Source organism: Macaca nemestrina, chromosome 11 (assembly GCF_043159975.1).
Source record: "Macaca nemestrina isolate mMacNem1 chromosome 11, mMacNem.hap1, whole genome shotgun sequence".
Taxonomy (NCBI): Eukaryota; Metazoa; Chordata; class Mammalia; order Primates; family Cercopithecidae; genus Macaca; species Macaca nemestrina.
The window spans coordinates 56000987-56028815 of NC_092135.1; the positions used below are offsets into that span (position 1 = coordinate 56000987).

At 38.6% G+C, this 27829-nt stretch overlaps 1 protein-coding gene and 1 long non-coding RNA gene across 8 annotated transcripts in view; one reads left to right on the forward strand and one right to left on the reverse strand.

The window, feature by feature from the left end:
- LOC105493206 (coiled-coil domain containing 148) overlaps positions 1-27829 on the reverse strand; it is a 285928-nt gene that overhangs the window by 7853 nt on the left and 250246 nt on the right. For 6 of the 7 annotated variants that reach the window (XM_071072806.1, XM_071072801.1, XM_071072803.1 and 3 more), the window contains 2 exons: positions 6216-6333; positions 3834-3974 (listed from right to left, as the gene is read on the reverse strand). In XM_071072806.1, coding sequence (XP_070928907.1) covers positions 3834-3974; positions 6216-6333 — 259 coding nt within the window. The remainder of the gene's footprint in view (positions 1-3833; positions 3975-6215; positions 6334-27829) is intronic. The other variant, XR_011609794.1, reaches the window with a different exon arrangement.
- The window catches only part of LOC139357124 (uncharacterized), a 67748-nt gene that overhangs the window by 6383 nt on the left and 33536 nt on the right, over positions 1-27829 (forward strand). The gene's annotated exons all lie outside the window — the stretch shown is intronic.

Genomic DNA, 27829 nt, shown 5'->3' on the forward strand with positions numbered 1-27829 from the left:
TAATAAGCTAGTAAAAGCAGCCCCTCCAGAAGCTCTTAGGCGAATTGGGGCAATAAAAATGTAGACAGATAACTACAGATTATGGCAACATGTGGCAGATGCCCTAAAAGTAGTAAAACAAGGGGGAGCATCTCCTGGTGCTGGCGGCATGAGGATGGTCTCAGGTGAAGATGAGCAATTGAACTACCCTTAAAGTCCAACTTAGTCTATAAAGCAGACTGGGGAGGAAGAGAGACCTAATGAGAAAGGAAGATACATACAAACTCAGAGGTGAAATAGGTCAACCTGGGATAAGGGTGGTTTGAGCAGAGCACTGGTTATCATTGAGGAACACTGGAAACAGATGCTTCTCAGACAAGGACTTGAACTTAAAAGGCTTGCATGGCCATGCCGAGTCTAAGGAGCTACTAGGGTATGTTTGTTTCTGGTTTTTGAATAAAAATAATATAATCACTGTAGTTGCATAGGAAGATGGGTCTGATTGTAAGTTCAGAATAAATTAAGGTAGCAGGGAAAGAAGAAACGGAGGCCAAAAGAGTGGTTAGGAATTTACTACAATTGTCTAGACATAAAGTGATAAATGTCTGAACTTGGCTGGTAGCAAGGAAGAGATAATCGTCAGAAACACTATGAAAACAAGAATCAATAGTACTTGGCAGTTGATCAGATACAGGCCTTGGGGCAACAATGAGTATGAAGTCAAGAATAATACAGAGATTTGTGTCTGAGAAGCAACAAATTTGAGCCTAAGACCCAGGTTTTTCCTCTTCTGTCTCAATGTCTTCTCCCTGGTCCACTCTCATGTGCTCCAGTGATTCATGTGCAACCTGTATGCCATTGACTCCCAATTACATCCAGGACTCACCTCTCTTCAGCTCCACATTGTGAGGCTTAAATTTTTTTTATTATTCAATTTTTGCAGAGCTAGAGCATGAAATGGAGATCTCCCCACTACTGGGACTTCCATCTTCCCAATTCCCTTCCCCACAGGCAGCCCATCAGTTTCTTGTAAATACGTACTAGATACTTTTACTCTAAACATGGTATAAGTAAAACAAATTCTCTCTTTGCCTAAATCTGTTTTTCTTTCTGTATTCTTATATGGTTAATGGCAGCACCACCAGATGATTATAATTTACTGAATTACTACTAGGTGCCCGGAAATATTTTAGGCAGTGAACATTTATTATCTCTAATGCTCACAAGGGCTTTGTAAGTAATTATTTTACAGATGAGGAAAACAAGGCATAAAGATACAAATAGCTTATACAAGTGCACCCAGCCAATAAACAGTGGATGTGGATTTGAATCCAAAACACCACTCTGGTTTTTTTTTTTTTTTTTTTTTTTTTTTTTTGATACGGTGTCTGACTTTGTCACCCAGGCTGGAGTGCAGTGATATGAGCTCGGCTCACTGCAAGCTCTGCCTCCCGGGTTCACGCCATTCTCCTGCCTCAGCCTCCTGAGTAGCTGGGACTACAGGTGCCTGCCACCATGCCCGGCTAATTTTTTGTATTTTTAGTAGAGACGGGGTTTCACCGTGTTAGCCAGGATGGTCTCAATCTCCTAACCTCGTGATCTGCCCGCCTTGGCCTCCCAAAGTGCTGGGATTACAGGCGTGAGCCACCGTGCCTGGCCAACACCAGCTCTTAATATTACTTGTTGTCTAGCTTGGAATCATCCTTACTTTCTTTGTCCCCTCCCTTTCTCAGCCAGAGCCATTCATGACCCCACCACCACCACTACTTCTATGAAGGCTCTGTTATTTTAAAAGGAACTCACCCCAACCCACGCCCACCCCCACCAATTTTACATTCAGTACACAGAGCTAAAACATAAATCTGATTATAGTTGTGTGTCACATAATGACAAGGATACATTCTGAGAAATGTGTCCTTAGGCAATTTTGTTGTGTGAATGTCATAGCATGTACTTACAGAAACTGGGATGGTACAGCCTTCTACATACCTAGGTTGTATGATATAGGCCACTGCTCCTAGGCTGCGGCCTGTACAGCATGTTACTGCGCTCATGACCGTAGGAAATAGTAACACAATGCTAAGTACTTGTGAATCTAACCACAGAAGAGGAAATGCATTGTGCTGTGATGTTAAGACGCCACTAGGCAATAGAAATTTTTCAGCTCAGTTATAATCTTAAGGGACCACCAACATATATGTGGTCCGTCTTTGACCAAAACACTGTTATGGGGCACATGACTATATACAATTTAAAGCTCCAAAGTCTGGCATCTGCATACAGATGCCTTAGTAGCAAGGCCTACTTGCTACTACTGGTCAAATGCCTTAGTAGCAAGACCTACTGTGCTTTTCACCGCCTGAACCTAACCCGTGTTTCCAGTCTCCTCTCCCAGCACTTGTCATGTACCCCTTGTCATGTATCTCACACTGAAGACATCCTAGGAAAAGCCTTGTCCCACCCTCTTCCGCTTGGTCAAACCCAGAGGTGAAATAGGTCTCATCAGGATAAGGGTTAGCCCAGCAGCCTGAGACTTTGCAGCTTCTGATTTCAATCCTTTCAAGCCTCAGCTATTCTCCTCACTTTGGCAGCCAGGATCTAGAGACACCTCTTAAACCTTGTAATTAATCCTTCTCCCTATGTATCCTCTCCCACAACCTATTTTTGTTGTTGTTGTTGTTATTGTTATTATTGTAAATCATCTGGAGTGGATTTTGCTTCTGCTTCCAAAAATCTTTGACTAAGATAAGGCTCAGAAGTTTCCTCTCTGACACCTTCTCTGACTTCTCCAGTCAGGGTTAGCCATTTATTCCCTTCTTCTTCCTAGGGCAACCCTTAGACCTTCATTATAGAGTTGATCCCACCCGAGTGGCATTGTTGCTGTACATGCTACTTTCCTTCCCCAGCGGGCTCTTTTGCTCACTTCCTCCAGACAAGATCAGCCTATCTTGCTCAGATGTAGCCCAGGCACCATACACAGAGCCAGAATAAAATATATGTTGCATAAATGTTGGTTCAATTAATAAATGAATGAATTATGCCTCTTTAGAGTCCCTAGCAAAGTATATCACACAAAGTAGAGACATAAGCGGATGAATGGATGGTTTCCTGGTTTTTAAATAATTAAATGATTATTTAGCTTCTCTCCTTAGATTTGTAAAATTGACAACTACTTTCTCTTTTAATTTCAGTGACTGACATATCATCCACTCATCCATCCATCCTTCCATCCATCCATTCATCTGTTCTCCCTCCGACCCTCCATTCGTCAATCCATCCATCTAAAAGATCTTTTAAAAATCCTTTCTCAGTTACAAGCACAGACTAAAATGAACCCTAGGTTCCCAAAAATGGTTAAATAAGCTCTTAACACCTTTTTCTGTAGAAAATGTTTTATCATTAGCTCTGATGTATTATCATCTGTTCATTTTCATTTCTAAAAGCTTTCCTCTGCTTTGTCATCAATATCAGTTGTTTATTTAATATAATTTATATTATGAATTTAAATATAATTCTTAATGTAACAGAGAAACATTTAAACAACAAAATACAATATTAATACAGAACTCTCAAATAAAATTTTATAAAGCATTTTTTTAATTTAAAAAATAAGTTTCAATGACAGATTTATAACATTTTTAGGTAAGCTCTTGTTCTGTGGTAGCCTATTAACTAGTTTGTAATATTTAGAATTATGTAGCAATTATGTACTATCATTTAGAAGTAAAAATTATGCTAATATGTGTGATATTCAAATGTAAATATTGAAAACTATTGTAACCCCAAACACACACTTCTACAGCCTTTACCATCATCATGGCTTTTTCATCAGTCATGCTAATTTCCATAATTACCTGCTGTTCATTGTATGTATTCAATGTGAAGAGTGGCTTTTGAAGAATAAATTCTTCTTCAATTTCAATGCCCATCCTAGCTTTCGATGCCATTGTATCTGACATCATTCTAACAGGATCAAATTGAGCAACAACAGCAACCTAAAAATGAGAAAGCATGGCTACTTGGAACAAGGTACAAACTAAATATTTCTGGGCAACATTATTGATGTCTAATGCCCGTTAAAGTTGGAAATTTTATTAAAGGTAAAGCCTGGGAGAAAAGGGCAGAAAAAAGTATTAATTGGCCAGTCCTAGAGATCCACAAAGGAGTTAACACAAAACAAGACAATACATATAAGACAAAATATTAAAATGCTATGGCATATAGTTATTTGCTAATGATTGAATAATTATAATTAATTTCAGATAACAATTTATCTTTCTGATATGAAGTCACAGGAAATCCTCGCATAGAAAATCTTACATATTCAACCAACTTGAAAGTCATAGAAAGTAAAAAAAAAAAAAAAAATTCACTTTTTAACCATTAGTAATTTATGGTTATGGTAACAACCCCATGAAGTTTTCTAGGAAGTTTAATCTGATTGACCTAGATCTAGAGCATATAAGTCATGGGTCAAGTCAAGTGTGTTGGCATTAGTAAGCAAGGTGGGTGAATTTCCTTTGTAACAGGCAACTAGATTTCTAGGGACTGCTGTAAACCATTGTCCTCCTTCTACTGAAAAATTGCAAAGTCATTTTAACCCAAATGCCCTTGTCTTTTATAATTCAAACCTGCATCTTAATGAAAAGAAGTCACTAATTCTGTAAATGATATGCACCATTAGTAACACCTGCCTATTAATTCTGAAAGTCAAGAATTAGCATGAAGAAAGTGGCATTCTTAATGCCATTTAAAGACTGTAATAAAATAACTGAGGGTTGAACATGCTTTAATTATTTTAGGTTTGCTAGCTAAAATAGCTTCCATCACAGTTCTAAATACTGATTATAGATAAGAGATAACAGCTATTTCCTCTTTTGAAGCATTCACAGATGGAAAGAATTCTAATCACATAGACTGTGTAGTTATCAAAGTTATGTTTTGAACAAGAATGTGTTTAGTAATAGTGACATTAAATCTTGTACCCAGAAGGCCATGGTATATAAATACTTGCTAATGGTTGAATAACTAAAATTTTGTAGGATCCAGGATTACCAGGACTTACATTCCTATGCTTTACATTTATCTTTATAATTTTTTTATCAAAGAAGATGATGATATAATAGTTGTATGTATTTACACCACATCTATACCATCTCATTTAGCTAGAGTTCCTTGGTTTGAATCAGTATAACATTTACTAGCTGTGTGACTTTGAGGAAAGCACCTAACCTCTGTGTCTGCTCTGTTTCCTCTCCTATGAAATGGGGATATTAATACTGCCCACATCATAAAGTTGTTATAGAAATTAAAGTAATACCTAACAGCATTTAGAAGAAGACTTTACACTTAGTAAATAATAAATTTGAACTCACATTATTGCAAATCTATAAGACAGACACTATTATTCCCATTTTTCAGAAGAGGAAATAAAGTTTACGAAGGTTAAGTAAATGACCTGTTTCCAGTGCTGGTGAGTACAGAACCAGCTTGTACCACGTTGGAAGGACACCAGAGGCCAAGTTCTTATCCATGATTCTGTGTTCCCTCCAGCAACATAGGAGGGAACCAAGTAGCCCTTTCCTATTAGCTGGGAAACGGTGTCAATGAAGATTTTAGAGATTTTGAGTTGAAACAACCACTTCAAGTTCAAAACTCTGAAAAACTACCAAGTAAAACTATCACATTTCCCAAGTTCTCAAATTCTTACCCTTGCCATCTACCATCCATTTTCATCTACTTTTGCTTACTTTCACTAGGCAAAGTGATGGGAGGCTTTTATTTCTCCACAACATAGATATTTTCTAAAAAGTAATTTTTAACACATTTGTTGACTGTGGAATGTTTCCAAAGGGAGGCTCCTGTGCCAAAGAAGATTATCTTGCTCGAGCTCCACCAGGTTTTTTGAGGACAGTAAAATTCGTAGACTAGATGTAGAGCCTCACTGTTGTAAATGGATACTATCCAGCTAATAAACTCTAGGTGATATGATATACTTAAATAGTGGGAGAGCTTTTTAAAAGGTGATGATAAAGTTCTTTCAATACACTGAGAAACTGGAAATGGTTCAATATAATTTAATTGCTCCTAGGAATGAACAGCAGTATCCCAATTTGGAAAAGTTACATTTTATATAGCAGATGCCATGAACTAAGCCCCAGTAAGAATGCTATTAAGAGTACTTAGAAACATTTTTTTTAAAAAACTACCCATGAAAATTTCCAAATGAAAAACACCTGTTTCCTAAGGGCTTCTAGCCGCCTTGCTCTCTCTTTGTCTTCATGAGCTTCTTGAAGGGCCGCTTCCTTTTTCTCCATCAAACGCCTTTCCAATAATTCTTTTCTATATTTAACCCTTAAAAAATAACACAGAAGGAAGTTGTGGAAGCATCATAATAATATTGGAGATTGTACGGAAAACAGCATAGGGGCATAACACATCTCAGAGGTGACATCACTGTCACATTTTGTTTTTACTTGTTTTTTTAATTGATTTCTCATGCCCAAACCAATAAAAAACACTTGTATAAAATGCAGTTCATAGTTTTTGTTTTTGTTTTTGTTTTTTGAGACGGAGTCTCGCTCTGCTGCCAGGCTTAAGTGCAGAGGCACGATCTTGTCTCACTGCAACCTCTGCCTCCCGGGTTCAAGCGATTCTCCTGCCTCAGCCTCCCAAGTAGCTGGGATTACAGGTGCCCACCACCATACCCGGCTAACTTTTTGTATTTTTAGTAGAGAGGGGGTTTCAACGTGTTGGCCAGGATGGTCTCAATCTCCTGACCTCGAGATCCGCCTGCATCGGCCTCCCAAAGTGCTGAGATTACAGGAATTCATAGTAATTCTAATAACAACCAGAGAAATGCAGGAAAATGTGGGAGTAAAATTCAGTTCATCTCATTCCTCACAGAAATCACTTTATTAACTCTCAAAGTACCCACTGGCTGCCTTGGCTCTGGCTAACCTGCCCTGAGAGGTGACTGGCTCACTTTCAAGTGAGCTATTATAGTGGTCTCCCAATGAGAAGTTTTAGCACACCTTGAGTTGTTAGAAAGTTTACATTACTGATTAAATATACAAATTTTTAGAAGGAAAAGTAAAATAAGCTACTATAATAATGTCTAAATTATTTTACTTACTAGAACTTAAACTTTACATATGTTGTCATCTACATTCTCACTTTCTGAGTAGGTGCATACGTGTGTTAAGCAACTTTTAAAATTGCACTTTGACATCTGTAGATGGCAGCAAAAACATGACTTTCCCTTAGCATTCTATTTCCAACCCCCTTGAAATCATCAGCTATTAAAATATGGCACACTTAAATACCAGCTTAAAGCCCTATGCACGTTGGCCCTCCTCTGCTGCCTTTTTTGGGCAGCTTCCCTTGCCATCTTCTTGTCCAAGCTATTCTTCTACTGAATTACAGAGATGGAAATCATCCTTTCAAAAGAGTAGGCACCTGGGTTCTCAGGGGAGTATTAGCTCTCCACCTTTGCCTTCCATCATTGACAGTTTAGATTTAGCTTTCTCTGTGGCATCAGTCACAAATGTCCTTTACCCTTAGTGTGCACACCTGCATTTTCCAAGGTGGAGACACCTTCACTAGACCTTTTACCTTCTGGATTCTGATATTTACTGCGTGTTCACCGTGCATCAGGTCTTGTGATAAGTGCTTTACATGTTTTAGCTCATTTAGACCTCACAACAATCATATGCTGGGGTGCCATTTTAAAATTCTATTTTATGGATATAAAGAAAGAGAAGCATAGATATGTGATCTTAAGAGATGTACAAATAAGAGCCACTGAGAATTTGGAGAAAGGTGAGATGACCAATCACTGCATTGTGGGACGGGCTGGTGAAACTTAGCAAGAGCTTCATGGAGGAGGCAGTATCTGAGCAGGGTCTTGAGGATTAGGATTCCAGGCAGAGACAGCAAGTGCAGGGTTGGTATCTGGGAGTGGCCCTCACTTGCTTTGACCTAGTCGTGGAGGCCACAAGAGGGGAAGAGCTCAGGGTGGCAAGAAGAGAACAAGTGAATGATGAGTGACAGAGAAGCCCAGGCAAGTACTGGTGGCTGAGGCTGGCGGCCACAGGGTTCCCTTAGGAAGACATGCTCCTGGGGAGAAACACCCTAGAAACAGGTTGCTCATGAGGCTGTCATGAAAGGAGAGGCACAGGAGAGGAAAGGAGGGAAGCATACAGTGGATCCTTGAGGAATACAAAACCCAGAATGGGATTTAGAAGGAAAATCCTAATCTCCTTTGATGGCCATGAGTGTTCTTGACAAAACCAGGAGTCATTATAGTCAAGACACATGGATTAAAGAGCCCACAGACCAGAATGCTCCCTTTCACGCCTCCATGTCATGGAAAGCTCTATTTCTCATTCTCTCCACTTTCACTAAGGCATGACATGACACAACCTCCCTAGTGAGGTTCTACTCAATTTAAGCACTGAGTACAAGCTAAGTGAACTACTGTGAAGGTTCAATTAAAAAATACCCTGGGATTTGACAGTTACCATATGCTAATTCTCAGAACTTTGGAAAGTTTCTCTTCCTTTGGGATATATAGGTTGCTTTGTCTGCAACAAAGTTTTTGTCTGCTTTGTGGAAAAGTAATAGTTGTTACAGTCAGGGGAGCTTGACTAGTGAGGAAGAAATTGCAAATGAGAGAAAGGCATTTGTACTTGTGTGGTAGAGAAGGCTGACTCATCATTTACTCTGAGGCTTATTCATTCATGTAACAGATATTTGTTGAGCACCTGCCATGCATCAAGGGCTGTGTTAGGCGCTGGTGATACAACATCAACGTGGAGACATGCTCCTGTCCTGGAAGAACTGACAATCCAATGTAGATAAAATGACCCAGGCAATTATGATACAGGGCAGCTTGTGCTCTGATGGGACAATGGGGCAGAGACCATGGGAAAGACAGCTTTGCCACACTTGGGGCTTTCAGGGCAGTATCTATAATAGGAGGAAGTACTCTGAATTTAAGATACAAAGAAGGAGCAGGAATGCACCAGGAGGGGAGAGAATAGAAAGAATGATTCAGACAAAAAAGTAACATTTGAAGGCCCAGAGGTGAGAGTGAGCAGGTATGTTTGAAGAACTAAAAGAAATTCAGAATAACAAAAAATGAACAAAATAAAGTGCTGAGGACCAAGAATTGAAGCTAGAGAAGCAAGAGGGTCTGGACTGTGAGGGCTTTGAAAGCATGAGGGCTTTTTATCAGGGAGAAAGATCTGCTGTGATATGGAGGATGGGTTGTCGGGAGGCAAGACTAGAGATGAGCAATCCAGATGGGAGTGGAAGGCTTCCTGATCTAGGATGGGGGAAGAGTACTCATAGGAGGTTGGGAAAAGATAGGGATTTAAAGGACATGTAGAAAATAAAAATCAATAGAAAGTTTTCATTTATTTTATGGGAGAGGCAAAGAGATAGAGGAAGTTTTCTGTCTTACACAGTGAACAGTGGTGTTCCTCCCTACGACTGGGAACTTACATTAGAAACAGGGAAGTGAAGGAATTAAGTTCAGTTTGAACACAGATCGGTCTTCACAAGATCTGGGCTGGAGAAATACATGGGGAGTCTTTATCAGTAGAACGGAATTTAAGCCACAAGGCAGATGCCATCATCTAAAAAGAGTGTAGAATAAGAAGAGCGGTAGGCCTGGGATTGATTCCTAAGGAAACAACACTTAGGAAAGGGACAGAAGGCGAGGAAATCATTTAGGGAAATGAGGAGGATAAGTGGTCTAAGACATTAGGGAAAATGGGGTCAACAACATCAAATGCTATAGAAAGATCAATTCTAGTGCAAAATAATTATTGGGTTAAACAACAGGGAGTCATTGTTGACCTTGGCAAGAACATCCCACAGAGGTGGATGAGGTAAGGTGAGGCAGTAAGAGAGGGTGTGGAGATAAGCAAGTCCTGCAGCAACACTGATGCTAATGGAGAGGGGAGAGACAAGGGGGAGATGGAGGGTGCACAGAGCCGACCACAGTTGCATTGGCTCCAAAGTGATGATCAAGGTTACTCTGACTGCCTCAAGGATTGGCCATGAAAAAATTTCAGGACTTAGGAGACACACTCAATTTCTTCATTTTTACAGATGCTATGGTTTAAACTCAAATAATACTTCACTTTAAAAAGGAGAAACTCTTGGTGCTTCTTTCTTCTACTCTCGATAGAAAATTTTCTTTGCCTAAAGAGAAGTGATGCAGAAAAACTCCTGGGAGGAAGCCAAATACATATTCATGGGGAAAGAAAATAGCAACACAGTAAAGTCAATCATTTGGAAAATTTTCCACATAAATACTTTTAGCCATTTGAGGTAGCAGATTTTCTCCAAATTAAACTGTTGCTATGAAAGTCAATGTCAGGAAGTGGCTAAACTCAATAGTTTTTAAGTTGTGCACTGAATTCCCAAACAGAAACCTTTTTGGGTTCATTTCTCAGTCTATTACATGCTCCCTGAGTCTACAAAGGTTGAAAGTGCTGCAAAAGAGGCATTTTCAACTTCTCTTGGGGGAGGAGAAGCATCATATTGTTCAAAAGTAACAGCTGCTGCAGAATCAGGCACAGCACTAACAATAATCTGGAAAGGATTTTATTTAAGCCTCCAGGCCTGAGTGTAGTTGAAGGGACAGTATGCTTTCATGTAGAAATGGAGAATTTATGTGTCATTTTTGAGACTTTTTAATGTGTGCACTGCACTCTAAGAAATGAGTATACAAACGCAAGTGTTTGGAAACACCTTGATCTGTAGTAACAGCTTCCCTGAAACTTCAGTAAGAACCGGGCAAAATAATAAGTACTAAATCTTGACCTCCCTTTTATCTGGAGTCGCAGCTAACTTTCCTCTCAAAAGACGCTACAGCCACCAAGGGGGAAAAAGACTTCTGACAAATGGTCAATAGTGGCAAGTTCTACAATTTAAAACAAACAAACAAACAAAAAACTTAAGCAATAAAACGGAGCATAAAGACATATCTTAATTAGGGTCTCTAACTAGTATGGAACTCCCCCCACCACCTAACATTTCAGGCAAGTAATTTGCCCTACTGAATTAAAGGCGGTTTATAAACAAACTTGCTACTTAGTGTTTAAGTCGTGTGGCTTAGTCAATATGGAACAAGAAATCTTTAAACAGGCACGTGCCGGAGGTGCTACTATCAGGTGTTTCAGCAGCAGCATCATGGGGAACCTCTTTCTGCCTGTTGGGAAATGCATTGTTGGCTCAGATGTTACTCAGGACGTTGTTCTTCCCACCAGGCAGAGAGGACCCTTCTATTAACCACAGGGCACCCCAACAGGGAAGAATGTGCAGATCAAAGCAGGCAGGCCAGGTGCTGACATGTTTCAAGTGGAGGGGAGAAGTCTGCCCAGAGAAAAGAATGGAAATTGCACAGGCAGACATTCACACTGAAAGGCGTCAGCCCTCTAACCACACGGGCTGGGAGTCTCCACTCAGTGGGGATTCTGGCTAGGGACATAAGCAAAGACCAATTTCTGCAAACAGGAATGTGAATCCTGACACAAGACAGTGACATCCTGGTACAGATTGGCATGAGGCAAGAACAAAGAAAACTCACAGGTCTCTGCAGAACCAGAAAAGATGAACCCATGCCAGCCCCAAACACAGACCATTGTTCCAGCTCAGAGAACTTCCTGGTTCCTTTGTGAAGCTATTGGAACCCTATCTTTTAATTGATTAATTAGTTAAATTAGTCAACATAGAGTTACTTAAGCACCTACTATGTGCCAAGCACTGTTCTAGGGGCTCAGGTTATAATAGTGGGGGGAAATAAAACCAAGGAAAAAAGTCTTTGCTCTGTTGTGTTTTACATAATCTGTGGTCTGTTATGCATGCCTAAATGAACACTGGAGTAAAATCACAAAACTGTTCTTAACAAATTGTCTTTGAATTTATTCATAAATTTCCAAATTAGAGAGCCCCTTCTCAGATTGCTACAGAATCATGGTTCTCAATCACTGAAACTTGTAAAATCACCTGCAATGTCAAGGCTTCACTCCAGAATAATTACATTGGAATCTAGTAGTCAGGCCCAAGTACTGTATTTTGTTGAAAGTTCCACTAGATGATTCTAATGAGCAGCCTGGGATGAGAACCAATGCTACATAGCCTAGTGATTCTCAAATGAGCATACATCGGAATCACCTGTGTGGCTGGTTAACCCTCAGACTTCTGGGCCAGCTCCAAAGTTTCTGATTCAGTAGTTGTGAAGTGGAGCCCCCAAATCTACATTTCTGACAAGTTTCCAGGTGATGCTGATTGTGCTGGTCTGGGGACCACACTTTGAGAACTACAGCATAGATAAATATACAGATTAAAAGGACTCTACCTGACTATTGTTATCAAGACAAAACCAGATACAAATTATTACCTAGACAGGGCTTATTTCTGTTTGCCTGTGCTAAACATTGCAGTTATATGCCTCAGGACTGTTCTAAACTAGAAATTCTTGCTTGGTACTATTGACATTCCAGAGCAGGACCTTTCAACTCCATTCTTTCCCAGCCCCTATGGCCCTGACACACATGGATGACAGATTCCTTCAGAGACCAGAGCCTTCTCAGGCTTGGGTAAATGCTGGTGATGGGCAGTTGCAACAATGGCTGTTACTGAACCTTTCTTTCCCTCTGATGGACAAAACACTGGTGTATCCTGATGACAGTTGAAAACCTCGGGCTACTGGCCAATATTTAAAGAGTCTATTCAGCAAAATCAAAGGAAGAGGAAATAACTCGAAGGTATCTCTCAGCCTTGAAAAAGAGGTATGAACCACTTTCTTTGAGAATCATTTTGACAGCTCCAAGGGTTGGATATTTTATCACAATGGAAGCAAAAACCCATAAATAAGAGTACATTTTCCTGTTGATTTTAATCAGTTCTAAGCCTGCTGTTTGAGTTCAGGTGAGCTGGACGTGAGAGATACAAACAAGGACTTCAATCTGGGAGTCCAATGTTGAAAGCAGGACAAGCTGTGAAGAGAGAGACATTGGAAGAATGTTGCAAATATAATATTAGCCCGTTCGCCAAACTAATCCAAAAAACTATTTCTGCCACAACTTATTTCTTCTTCTTTTTTTGAACCATTCGTAAGCCTTTCTACCTGACTTTCTGTAATCCTTTTATATCTTTACATATCTTCAACATTTTCCTCAACTACTCCTTTCCAATAACATTCCAAATGGGGCTCATTATTTGTAGAGAATTTAAAAATAATAAACTGGCAAAAATCTTTTTTTAAAAAATCACCATGCCCCAATAGTCTAAATAATGTTAGTGATAAAACACTTCCTCCACTGGAACACTCAGCCCCACCTGACCCCATTCTCAGTCACTGCTTTCAGTGATTTGCCTTAATTGAAAACCAGTGCTTCCCAGGTGCCACTACTTTTATTGCAACCTCTTAAAATAGAAGGTACCTGCAGAGAGGAGGCTGAGTTTTTCTGGCTCCTCAGTGACAATTTCAGAAAGTTTTACACATTGACTTTGGGATGATACCATCCTATCTGTACTATGGCTCTTGGAATTAACTACTGGCTGGCTGGGTCAGTGTCCAATATTTACTCAACTCTGCCCACACAATCTCTTGATCTCCAGCACCATTAACTCCATCCCTACTTTAACAATCTTTTCCTTAGACCGAACTTGGAGTTGTCATCACCTAGAACTGTTCTCCTGCCAAAACCTTAAACTGGGGAATCCCGTTATATGACTCCAAGGTCTCCAAGGTCTGGTGTCATGGCATAGACTTAGAAAGGCTGTATGCTGCACAAGTCTAGGAAGTGTCATTCACATGGATTGCCTGTCACCCTCCTTCTGACACTGTCACTCACTTAACCTTACTCAGTCTGTGACTTGAGCTTAGCAAGATTTCCATTGTTCAATGATATTTATTAACTTAAATTAATAACCAACCACCTTCCATGGTTATTTTTCCTCTACATACAAACTTATTCAAATGGGGTGGAGGGATGTACCTCTCAACTCTGGCTCCCTTTTCAGATACCATCTTTTTTCTTTCATTACTTTTACTGCAAAATTTCTTAACTGAGGAAGCCATACTTTCCATCTCCAGCTCTTCACTTCTCATTTATTAACTTAAATATCATTGAACAATGGAAATCTTGCTAGGTACCAGGTTAGGCCTTCCCTCTTGAAATTTTCTTTCTAGTTTTTGTCTTTTCACCCAGGCTACAAGAACCAATCAAGCTTTATCTCATTCTCTTTCCAGCTTTGGAGCCCTGGGTCTATCTCTTCAAAGGCATTGTCAACAGTATCCTTTAATTATCTTGCCTTTTTTTCCCTCATCTACCCTGCCAATATCCAACTCTAATTCTTTGTTGAAATTATTATACTCTAATGAAGTTGAACCTTAACTGGACATTTAGCACTACTCCAGAATTATTTATTTTCTCCCCAGCTGCTTGATGTTCTCCTTGAATTTCTACATCATGGCTAACTCTCCCTCTTAGTAGAGAACCTCACCTGCTCCACTGAAAAGAGCATTCATTTCCTCAACATGCTTTGCCCGCTTCCAACCTTGTCAAAACTCATCTTCATTCATCCTTTCCTCCTTAAATCTGGGCTCTTAATCATATAAACCTAGTTGCTGCTAGGATCTTTCTCCAGAAGTAAACTTCTTTCTTTCTTAATTCTTCAGTCTCTCTCTCTCTCTAACCAACCACCTTCCATGGTTCTTTTTTCTCTATATATAAATGTATTCAAATGGGGTGGGGGGATGTATCTCTCAACTCTGGCTCCTTTTCAGATACCACCTTTTTTCTTTCATTCCTTTTACTGCAAAATTTCTTAACTGAGGAAGTCACACTTTCTGCCTCCAGCTCTTCACTTCTCATTTAGTCCGAACAATCCTGCAGTCTGGCCTCTGTCCACTCCACTCTATGGAAACCACTTTCCCCAAAAACACCAGTGACTCAAAATTGCAAAATCAGAGCTGTCTTTCAGAGCTCCTTTAATGTGACCTGTCTGCAATACCTGGTACTGATGATACCTTCTTCTTGGAATATGCTTTCTATCTCTTGCACTTCTTTCGCTCCATTCCTTTTACCAGCTTCTCCTCATCTGTCTACCCGAAGTTCCAACATGAATCCTCTTCTTTTCTCAATTTAAAAACTAATTCTGAGAAATCTGACTTCAACTACAATCAGTGCACAAATATCTGTAGCCTTCACCTCCCTCAAAGTCCCAGATCCTTTGAGCTTTTATTTGTTCTTTATGTACATTCAGGGTTACCCTCAAACAAATTTCTCAAGTGTAACTATATTACATTGCTGGTTAAATGAAGAACTGCTGCTTTAAGGGCATCTGAGTTGGGTATAAGGTTGACATCTTCTTGTGCAAAGTTAGGAACGAACCTGATGACACATCTAAATAGAAAGACAGACGGCCTCCTTACATGCTGTTGGAGATGAGCCACTATGGTACCCTGGGTACCATGGACAGAGCTCAGATTATGTCTGGTCAATTATTTGGGGTTCACTCCAATCCAAAAGCAGACAATCAAGCTCCCAATGTTTAATGTCTTATAACATGGCTGCAACAATTTTAGCCTGAAATATTTATAGAGGAGTTGGTTATTTCAGCTACTTAAAAACCTAAGGAAAGCACTCATAAAATATGTAACTTTGAGCAATAGAACTTCCTGGGGCCAAGAAAATCATGTATATGCTTAAACAACTGATTGCGGTGACTTCACATTTGCAATTATTAGCTATAAACCACTTTATATAATCTAAAACTAATGACTTTGATATTAGAATAGTTTTTTAATATGTGTCTTCTTTCTAGCAGTAATTAGATACCAGAGCCAACTAGTATCTAATTAGATACTAGATGTGTATTATGGACACATCTAGATTTTAATCATTAAATCAGCACTGGGAAAACTGGCTAACTATATGCAGAAGAACAAAACGGGACCCCTACCTCTCACCATATATAAAAATTAACTCAAGATGGATTAAAAGCTTAAGAATAAGAAATCAAGCTATAAAAATCACAGAAGAAAATCTAGGAAATAATCTTCTATACATTGGCCTAGGCAAAGCATTTATGACTAAGTCTTCTAAAAATGCAACAAAAATAAAAATTGACAAGGAGGACCTAATTAAACTAAAGAGCTTCTGTGCAGCAAAAGAAACTCTCAACAGATTGAACAGACAACATACAGAATGGGAGAAAATATTTGCAAACCAAGTATCTGACAAGGGACTAATATCCAGAATCTATAAGGAACTTAAGTCAACAAGAAAAAGAAACAAATAACCCCATTAAAAAGTAGGCAAAGGACATCAACAGACACTTCTCAAAAGAAGACATAGAAGAGGCCAAGAAACATCACTAATCACCAGAGAGATGCAAAACAAAACCACAATGACATACCATCTCACACAGGTCAGAGTGGCTATAATTAAAAAGTATAAAACAAAAGTAACAGATATTGACCAGGTTGCAGAGAAAGGGAACACTTATACATTGTTGGTAGGAATGTAAACTAGTTCAGCCACTGTGGAAAGTAGTTTGGAGATTTCTCAAATCTCAAATCTCCAACTGGAAAAAAAAAAAAAAAAAGAATTACCATCTGACCCAGGAATCCCACTACTGCGAATTTATTACCCCTCAAAAAAATAAATCATTCTTCCAAAAAGACAGCTGCACTCACATGTTTATTACAACACGATCTACAATAGCAAAGACATGGAATCAACCCAGGTGCCCATCAATGGTGGACTGGAAAAAGAAAATGTGGTACATAACCTCCACATAATACTATGCAGCTGTACAGAAGTATGAAACCGTATCTTTTGCAGCAACATGGATGCAGCTAGAGGTCATTATCCTAAGTGAATTTAATGCAGAAACAGAAAACCAAATACCACATGTTCTCACTTATAAGTGGGAGCTAAACATTGAGTACACATGGACACAAAGACGGCAACAATAAACACTGAGGATCCCAAAATGGGGGAGGAAGGGAAAGGGGCAACGGTTGGAAAACTACCTATTGAGTACTATATTCACTCCTTGGGCAATAGGATCATTAGAAGGCCAAACCTCAGCATCACACAATATACTCATGGAACAAACCTGCACAAGTGCTCTCTGAATCTAAAATAAAATAAAATTAAGAAAAATATGTAAACCACAATGTGGTAGACAGCTTTTCCTTTTTTAATCCCTCTAGCATTAACCTAGTAACTCCAACCCCCTTCTTTTGCAGAACTGCCCATTCTTGTTCTATGTAGGTCTGTTGAGGGCTCCATTCTGAGAACCACCCACCTCTTCTTGGTATTAGGATTTACATATGACCAGATATGGTTAATGATAGTACATTACAAGTATGACCACAGGGATTGGCCCTGAGTGAACACATGGCTTCAGCTTAGCCCGTTTGACTCTCTTCCCGGGATTTATATACGGGTACTGAAGAAAAGCCTTCTCTTCTCTCTGAGGTCACTAAGCTAGAATGATATAATCAAGCCTGGAGCTGCTTACAGTCATGCCTCCTCTTCTTCCCACCTGCAGCCAGGCCCATAGAGGAAGTTCATATCAATGCAGAGACAGGTAGAGTTAGAAAGAGAATGAGAGGAATCTGAAGATACCATTGGAGTCACTGAGGCAAGACTCATGCCCTGGATTCCCATTCTTGTAAATCAATTCATTCCCTTTTCTGCCTAAGCTAGTTTGAGTTAGGTTTTGTTAGCTGCTTCTGAAGATTCCTGACTAGTAGACATATCTTCTATGTGTAAGGAAATCCATGTCTTTTTGTCCTCTTTAACAAGAGGGCATGTATCTAGCTGTTCCAAAGGGTAATCAGTTCTTTTCCCAAATTGATGGTCCATGGAATGTTAATTTCCCACAGGATGTTAACATGTATACCATAAAAATGTGTTCAAGTAAGTTTGGGAAATACTAAGATAAACAAAGTAAAATATATTTATTTATGGCAGGAGCTTTCAGAATATTTATAATAATATGGTGGAGTGCATTATGAATCTCTAAACGGAGGACTTGCTGTGCTTATTGCTCAGTTATCTGATAATAGAAACCTTTTTCAATAGACCCAGTTTGGGAAATAACACTTGCCTTTCCATAAGCAAAGCAGGAATGGCCAATAAACAAACTGAACGGCATAGACACATAGACACTTCCTGCTTTGTATTAGAGTTTTTGTTTTCATGTCTTGTCTACTAGACTGTGCACTTCCTGAGTCTAGTGGCTATGACTCAATCTCCTGTGTATCCCGAAGAATTAGCAGAGTGCCTAAAACACAGAAGATATGCACCAATAAATGAAAGAAACATCGAATAAATTAATGAAATTAAAAAGTGATGGAAAGCATTCCATTGAATATCCCAAGCTGTAGGTAAATAACAGGACACAGGAGTGGGCAAAATAAAATTTAAGAATAAATTAAATATATATTATTCCTTTAAGCCTGTCTAATTAGTCAGTGAATATGTCTTTGTAAGATATTTGATCATTTGAGAAGTTGGAAGAGAAGTTGAATTACTGGAGAACAAATCTAGTCTCTAGTTCCTTTTAAGAATAAGGAACCAGGAATGCTAAAAGCCAAACTCAGGCATGCCATCCACGGCCATGACACAGACTTGCTAGGAACATGATTTTGGAGGGACAGCACAGGCAGAACTAACGTTGGCTTTCAGAAATTATGTATCATGAACTGAAATTTAAATCACCCAGGCAGATCAGCATTTATTTGCCCAATTGCCTCCATACATTTATTTATTCAGCACATTTATACAAAGTGCCATATATGTAAATGTGTAACAGTTGTATTTCTGCAAAACAAACCAAAAACCCAGAGCAATTAGAAACACCTATCAAGCAGACAAAGGCAGAGCTTACATCTGGATTTTGAATACTTACAGGCACCTGTCACTTGCCATCATATGAACTCACTAACAAGACATCTGCCATTTAATACTAATTGGGTAATTTGCACAGTGACTCTTGAACTCACAAATGGTTTATGGTAGATATAGTATAACTCCACAATTAATACGTATTGCATTTTAACAATCTTTACAAGGCTATATAATCATTTTAACAGTTGTGTAAGAAGGGAACTCTTGTTGAGGGTTTACCGCATAGTATTGGAACTTTTCTTTAAATTCTTATGCCAATTTTGTTTGTAAAGGAAAAGATGCCTTTAAAAGTAAGAAAATGATAAGCATGGGTGATTACTTTTATTGGAGAGGTTTCTTTCAGCTGAAAAATTATCATAAGACACATATAATTTCTGATGCCCAAAATTTTCATAAATGTGTTTTCAGAATCACAAATACTGTAAGAGGCATTGCTTTAGTATTGAGCTTTTAAAAAACATGCTAATAAAATATACCACTGTGTTATCGAATATTTCAGTATAGTTCTATCTATTTTTAACTTCAGCTACTTATTGCGAGAACTGATTTTAATTGGTCCTCGTTTTTCCAGAGATAGATATCTGTATGATTGTGATGATGGGACTGGGTTCCCTTCTTTAGCAGCACTGCTGAACCGAGAGGACACTGAGACCACAAAAGAAACCACAGTCTTCTCCCTCAAACAAACGATTTAAGTAAATACGATTAATAAAACATGGCTTCTCTAATGCTGTTTGAAAAAATCCCCATTACATTTTATTTCTTCCTTCCCAGATCTCTCAGAACTTCTGTAGAAAGCAAACATCAAAAGGACCAAAGATTTTTGTAGCGATTCAGCTGCCCACAGCAAAGAAGTAAAACCCTGATTTTCTTTCAGCTTAGGAAATGATCAGCGAAGAGGCTTCACAAACAGCCTCTAACATTTGAGGTTAAAAAAGAAAGTCAGTGGAGCAGAACAGTTACTTTTACAAACACCTTCTGGGTTTTTTCTTCCATTTTTAAAGTAACCCTTCTAATCCCCCCAGTAAAATATTTTCATTAGTTTAAGTTTTTGGCTAGGCATTTTAAACATGCTTTAGAAAAACAAATGATAAAATATATTTATGTATTGGGCGTGACTTTTTCTAGTGCTTTTTCCCCTTGGCGCTCTCAAATGCTGATTTCCTCTGGCTATAGAGTTTCAACTAACTTCTTTGGTGACTCTGCCAAGTCACACCTACCTTAGCAGTTTCCTTTTTGTCTCAGAATTCAGCTTTTGGAATTGAGCTCCGGAATCACTGTTCCTTTTTTTCTTTGGAGACAGACAACTCTACAAAGCAGTTCACCCTAGAGTCCCACCAAGTGAACCCTGGTGTTTGGATTTTGGGAGGAAAGCCCATCTCCAGTGCCTACTTGGGGAACTCTGTTACTTACGTTGTAGTTTTTTTCAGGTGAGATGCTAAAGCTTATGTTCAAGAAAGGCAAAGAGAGAGATGTGTGGCTTTTTCCAGCACTCAGACAATAAAGTCAAAAATAGTACAATTAATTAAATTAATAGGGAACCAACTTTACTGGAAAAGATAAAGCAATAAACTGGACAGAGATTCAGATGAATTTACAAACAACACATAGATCACTGATAGCCCCCTCTTTTAAAGGAAACATGTATATATCCTCTCACTAGCTTTATTCAAGTATGGACAGAAATAAACCTCAAGAAACCTTGTCTTTTCCTTTCCTCCATTAAGCTAGAGATGTCCATATGGGTCTCTCTTTGGATAGCTCTCTCAAAGGAAACAGAAATTCCTAGAGGAGGGTCGTGGGCCAGAGAATAAAACAGGCTTCCAACAACTCACGATTTGTAAACTTTAGTCGGATGTCTGGATTATAATTAAATCAAAAACTTGGAAGGCATCTGGGGAAGGGTAGACAGGCTGAATGAGAAGTAGGACAGGGTTTACTAAGCAAATCATGGTGTAGGAAAAACAGATAGCTAACTTTTATGAAATTTTATTTTAATAAAGATTACAATGGCCAAGGGTTGGCCATCTAGACACAGCTAACAAAGGACACCAAGAAGTGGTTGTGTCTCTTTGTTCACATTCTATGTAGAAAGTAAAGCAGTAGCAGGAGAGGCTCCTTAGGAAAAAGAGCTCTCTCCCTTCATGAGAACTTCACAGTAATAGAGGTCAGGAAATAAACAGACCTGGCTCTCTCATGGGGCCTAACCATGACCCCCAAACAGTCAACCCAAGGGAAAATTCCACTTAGTCCAAGTTAAGCTGACAAAAGGGCTATCAATATTGCCCACTAAAGATAGGTTTATTTGCTGCTTGGCAATCCCATGGTCTAAATAGAAAAAAAAAGGCTATTTTATTTTCTCTAAAAGCAATAAGCTTATGTCCAAAAGATTATAATTTCTTAGAGATATTGCCAACTCTGTCAATATATGAAAGGCAACTCACATTTTCTCTCCAAGTGACTCTAAATTTTAATCTTTATTATCCTTTCCCAGATGTCACAACTCCTCTCTGCCAGATTCTCTATTATTTCAAGAGACAAGAATATTCCTTAAGGCCCCCTTTTGAATATACATCTTTCTGATATCATGTCTCTGGTTTCCCTGAAGACTGTCACATCAACAAATCTATCTTGTGCCTGGATTCTAGGCTTTGAAAATAATTGTATCAGTTTAGCCAGGCACAATCAACATTTCTCTCTTACATGCTTTCTTCAATTCAAGCAGAATGTTTTGTTTGCACCGCCCCAATTCTATGCATAAAAGTGTTGATGCAGAAATTGGCATAATTGTGAACAGAGACAAACCTTTCTGCAAACAAGACAACTGTCACTCATGGACCACAGCAAGATTCTATTCTGAGACTGGTCCAACATAACATCAGTTATGGAAGTCCTAGGAGGGTATGGCTTGTGGAGTAATACCCTGATTAGTGTGCACCGAAAGCTCACGGTATTTTTTTTAAGCATCAAAAAGCCTTGCTCTTCTAGAAACGTTTAGCGCATTCAAGCCCACACATGCTCAGATAGTAATGATAATCCTTTCTTTGTTTGTGGGATTTGGAAGAGCTACAAAGAATAAAAAAAACCACAATATTTTGACAAAGTGATGCGTTCTTCTCTAGGTGTAGTTGATGGAAACTTTTGGACTTTCCCTGTTCAACTGATAAAATTGCAATTATAATTGCAAGAACATTGGAGTATATAAGGTTTTATAGGCATACAACAGATAAAGACACATGCTTCTTAGGTGTATATGAAGTACCTTATATTTTTTAAATCATCCATTTGCATAAAAATGTACAGTTTAAAAAATATTCTCTGATACATTATCATGACATTTAGTATAAAAATAATTTATTAATTACTCAACTAATATTTAAACAGCATCATTTACTTTCTCCACTTCTGATTAAATGAGGAAGGGTGTTGGCAATTTTTTAAAAATTTAATAAAAATTTCTACTCACCTGTTTCCAAGCAAGATTTGAACTGATATTTAGTATTAAACACAGGTAAAACAACAACATTAAAAATCAAAGGCAAGACAAGGTAAAAGGAGTAGATATTTCCAAGCAATTGTAACAAGTTAATTATCACAGTTGGGCCATGAATTTGCCTCCACAGGTGTCAGCATTTGCTCACCAGATGGAACTAGTGAAACTCTGCGCCTGTTTAACAGGGTGTTTCTAGACCTCTCTCACCAGCAGGGGCCCTGGATTAATTATACTGCTATCTTTCTCAGAAAGCGGTGAGAAATCTTCAAGGAATCTTGAAGGATGCCTATTTTTAAAATGCAGATTCCTGGGCCTGCCCTAGGCTCTCTGGAGATAGGGTTCTGGAATTTGCATTTTCATATTACCCACCAGGTGACACTTTTGCTCTCTGAAATTTGGAAACCACTACCTTCCTCCGAATGGTGTCAATTGCATGGGAACTATAGAAAACTCAGCAACAATGAGATAGAAAATTGTTGTAGTGACCAGCCCCTTGGATATTGCTGTATGCTTTGCTATTTCTGCCCTGTACAGGAAATACATTGAAATGCCTGGTCCACAGTTCACTTAATTTTTTATTTTGAATGGTCCCATGTGCTTGAACTCCTCTGACTATTATGTTATTCTCTTTCCAGCATCCCATCCCCCATCTGCCCATCCACACTTTTTTGGTTCCTGCCACAAGCCCCTGATAATTGTGCATGCCCCATAACCTGCTGGTTACTCCTAAGCCCACTTTGATAGGTCTGCATGTGCTACAGTCTCTGCTTGTCTCGCTGGGATCAATTCACTCCATGCTGGTCATGGGTCCGTCTGATACCCTCCCTACTCCAGCTTCTAGCCATCAATGCCTAGGTATGGACCTACATTGGAGAAATTATCTGTTCTTTGTTCTTGAAAGATATTTCCAGTTCACTGGCTTTATTGGCTTATTCTCTGTATTTGAGGTGTGTATCTTACGCTTTTCCCACTCTCTCCACACTCTCACAGTCGATTGCCCCTGCTCTCTTCCATTTTCCCCCATATATTTATTGGCTTATATTATTGTCTTATGACGTGCCTCTTACATTTGACAATTTCATATGAAGTCATATCCAACGAAGTTTTGCCTTTTGCTAAAAATTTACAGTAATACTCCCCCTCCCTCTTTGTGGAATCATTAAGACTCCTGTCAAAAATCTTTGCTGCATTCTTGAGAGTACCCATTGTCCCTAGCTCAGAGCCTCCCTTTCTGGTCACATATCACTCAGGAAATAATTTTTAAAAGAGCATGGACAGCACATTCTGGGAGTTCTCTATGGTTATGCTGCTTCCAAAGCAATCTGCATGAGTCTTCAGCAACCTGCAAGAAGACAAGATAGAAATACTACCTCCACACTCATCTCCTTTATTCTTCTACTCAAGACTTCAAAGTGTTTAGGATCCTCCCACTTTTCTTCAAATTGATCATACAAGCCAGGACAAGTGCAGAGTGGCCAGTGGGTGCAGAAGGCTTAGGATCTCACTTCTGAATTTTGGAAAAGTTTATCAGGGGAGGCAGCACAGTAGATACAGCATGTCAGGTCTGTAACATGGGAAATTCCAGAGCAACCCATAGGGAATCACACTTAGCTCCTCATGGGACTTACTCACAGGATTTCTTCCATCAGTCATATGCCAGAGCCGCTTCATACTAGCTGGAGGGAGTGAGCCAATTGTTACATTTTGGGACCTTTGCAAGCTAGTCATTAAACACGGGCATTATTAAATTATGTAAATTTACAATCAAATCAATTATATTAAAAACAAGGTAACAAATACTAAAAACTCACCACTTTTTAATTATTTTACTATGCTTTACTATCATCTATGCTCTTGAGATAATTTATATCTACTAAATCTGTATGGCGGAAATAATAGATGAGAGTGTGCCACTGCGCATCTCTTCTCATCTCCGTGTTCAGTACTATCAAGTTGGTAATTTGAAATAGGTTACGGTGGGATATTTACACCACAGAAATCAGCACGTGCTGCAAATCAGGATTTAACCAACCCTCTCCTCTGACCCCCAGCCAGTTGTTAAATACGTACTAGTGCATTATTTGCTGTGAACCCAGCTCACTTAGGGAATTATGCATGTACTTTTGATGGAAAGTGCAAAAGTATACCATGGTTATGGGTCAAATTTCCCATCTTAACTTAAAACTTTCTCACTTCCCCAATCTGCTTTCCTTTCCGTATGATCCAACATGTCGCAAGCCAAGGCCTGTGGAAGCACGACCTGTATCAAATAACTTACCTGAATAACGTTCACCCTGGCCCTCCTTTTAAAAATCTTCAGGAATTCTTTCATATAAATTTTACATCTACTTTTTCTCTGCTTAAAGTCCCTGCTCTTTTACCTGCATTGTCTCCTATACCCTACTCTGCACTTGTGTGTCTATGTGTTAATATCTGCGTGTTTGGGTTTGTGTGTTCGTATCTGTATGTACCAGATAGTAGCTGGGCAGTTACTTCTGATTGACTAACTTTAAATTAAAATATCTGTAATTTAAGCCCAGCTTAGTATCTACTAAAACACTAGAAGGTGAGATCATTAACTGTCTTAGAATCAATACTTGAGTCCTTAAGAGGGAATTCAGGAGGTTAGCAGACATTATTAAAAGATCAGAAAATGGATTCAGGAAAATCTAAAGAAAGTAAGACTCTTTATGTGGCAATGATAAGGCTAATGGGGAACTGAAAGTGATCATGGAGAATGATTGGGAATTTTATACAGAAAAGTCTTTGTTCTCTGTTTCCACTCACAGTAAGTCAGGAGAGATTCAACTTACAGCACTTCATCTAAAGAACTGTAGAAGAATTCAGTAAGAGAAAATTATCTAAAGGTTTTCTTTCTCCTAAAGTTGTTTTTAATCAACACTTTAATCAATGATCCTACAGAAGCTGAATTTGAAGGTAGAGAGTCTAATTACAAAAAAGTCACTCAAAAATATAGTCAATGGGAGATGGGATGTCTGAGTTGTCCCCCAAACAGATATGGACTCTGGCTTTCTAATATCCTACAAAGTTCTAAGCTTAACTGAAGATCTTATTTACTAAGGTTACCCCAAGTAGAATGTGTACGGTTAAGGGATAAAGATATAAATACCTAAGACACATGATACCAAATTTGACCAAAGAAACATCCTGTCTAAAACTCTGCTTCTGATAAAGTCACTGAAGTTATTTTGCTGGAGAGCATATGAAAGCCTCTAATAAACAACTTCCCCTAATACTTCATGAGGCCCTTGTGTTTGTCTAGTCTCATTTTGAACCAATTTATGTATTAACTTGCTATGCACAATTTATGTGCAACCTCCTGGTAATTACTTCCCTATTTTTTATTGCCACTCTAATGATAGACATAGTTTCTATACAAGTTTCTTCCAGTATCCTGGAATTTGCTAAATCTCTGGGTATATATTATAATATTTTTGAAATAGAAAAGGTAAAAACCACTAAATGCATTCATTAATTGGTTAATACAATTAATTCAAATGAATTAATCAATTACTTTAAAAAGTCAGAATTAACCTTATTCAAGCTCTACAATATTTAAGGCTTCCAGGGAATTTTGTAATTTGGCCTCTACTTATCTATTTAATGTTTTCTCTCACCACAGCCTTTGCCCAACCTACTCCAAATGCTTCAACTATAGTAAATTACTAAATTACTTTCAGTTCCTCATAGAGATTTGGCAGGAGGACATTTCCTATTTCTGGAGGACCTTTCCTTCTACTATGAAAACACCTGATTCATCCCTGGCATCGCCTACCCCTAGTTTAAGTGCTACCTCCATATGTGTCCATAGCACTTTGTGCTTGCCTTCCCCAGGAATATCTGAATCTCTCATTAGGCTTTCGGGTTCTTGAAAACAGGGACAGTGTCATTTTTGTCCATCATTGTATCCCAAGGTAGTAGACACTCAATAATACTTATTAACTGTGTAAATCAAATAAGTTGGTGGATTTTAAATAATAGTATCACTGTGTTCTCAGTCTAGAGGCCAGTCTATCAACTCTGCGCCTTTGAAGGTGAAATTGAAGAATGGCCCAACTTCATGGCTATTATATTCATCATTTTCTGAATCATGCCAGGAATCATGAAGTTTCCCAAATGCAAATTCATGATGATTTTACACACATGTCATTTCATGCCTTTGCTTTCTTTCCTAATGATGCCTGGGTCTTCATTGGACGTTTTGGCTGATATCTTCAGATAATACTTGTAATGGTTTCAGGGTCTTTTTTTCCAGGTAGGAAACAATTATTTGGAATTATCATCCTATAAGCATAGTTTGTAGGATAGAAAAAATCAGAAACAGTGAACTGAGTTTACATTTATCTTAAGTTAGATTTTGTATGTTACCAGCAGCACAAATTGTATCTCTTTGTCAAACAGAGCTGAAAAGCTATTGTAAAGTTCAAGAACATCTCCCCTAAGGAACAAAAGCAGGAGAAAACTTCTGTTATGATGAGTGAAATCAAACAAACCTTGATTCGGAAACAGCTTTGTTCTCAGAAAGATGACTTTTTAAGGGAGGAGACCAAAACAAGAGTGAAAAACCAGAGGCAAGGACCTTGGGACCAGTAAAGATTAGTTAAGCATAAAGGGATCTGCTTGAAAGTTACGTATAGGGAGAACAGAAGAGTGTCATGGCAGCAAAGTGTGAATTAAGAAAAGATGTCTTGGTTTATAAAAGCTTTTACTTGGTTTTATTCATCTACTCTAAGATGTATGATACTTTAAGATTGGAAAGTAATTTTCTTATAGTTTTAATGAAGACATTTTGATATTGCTTTATTTTTTTAATTTTAATTTTATTTATATATATTTTTTGAGACAAAGTCTCACTCTGCTGCCCAGGCTGGAGGGTACTAGCACCATCTCGGCTCACTGCAATCTCTGCCTCCCAGGTTCAAGTGATTCTCCTGCCTCAGAGTCCCGAGTAGCTGGGATTACAGGCACCCACCACCACCCCTGGCTAATTTTTATATTTTTAGTGGAGACAGGTTTCACCATGTTGGCCAGGCTGGTCTCAAACTCCTGACATCAGATGATCCACCCACCTTGGCCTCCCAAAGTGCTGGGATTACAGGCATGAGCCACCACGTCTAGCCTTTGATATTAATTTAAAACCAGTTTTCAGCTTATAAGTTATTTAAATTATCATTCGATAATAGACTTTAGGTGCTTCTAGATGATAGTTTCTGAAATAAATTGTCATTTTAACTCCAAGTCCAGTCTCAAGAAACCGTAGGTGAATAATGAAGGTCACTTTATGACAATTATTAGTGAAAATATAGTCATCTGCTTAGATCATTATTGGGAACAAGCACATTTTTCTTTTTCTTTGAAAATAAAAAGGGTCAAATGATATAAATCT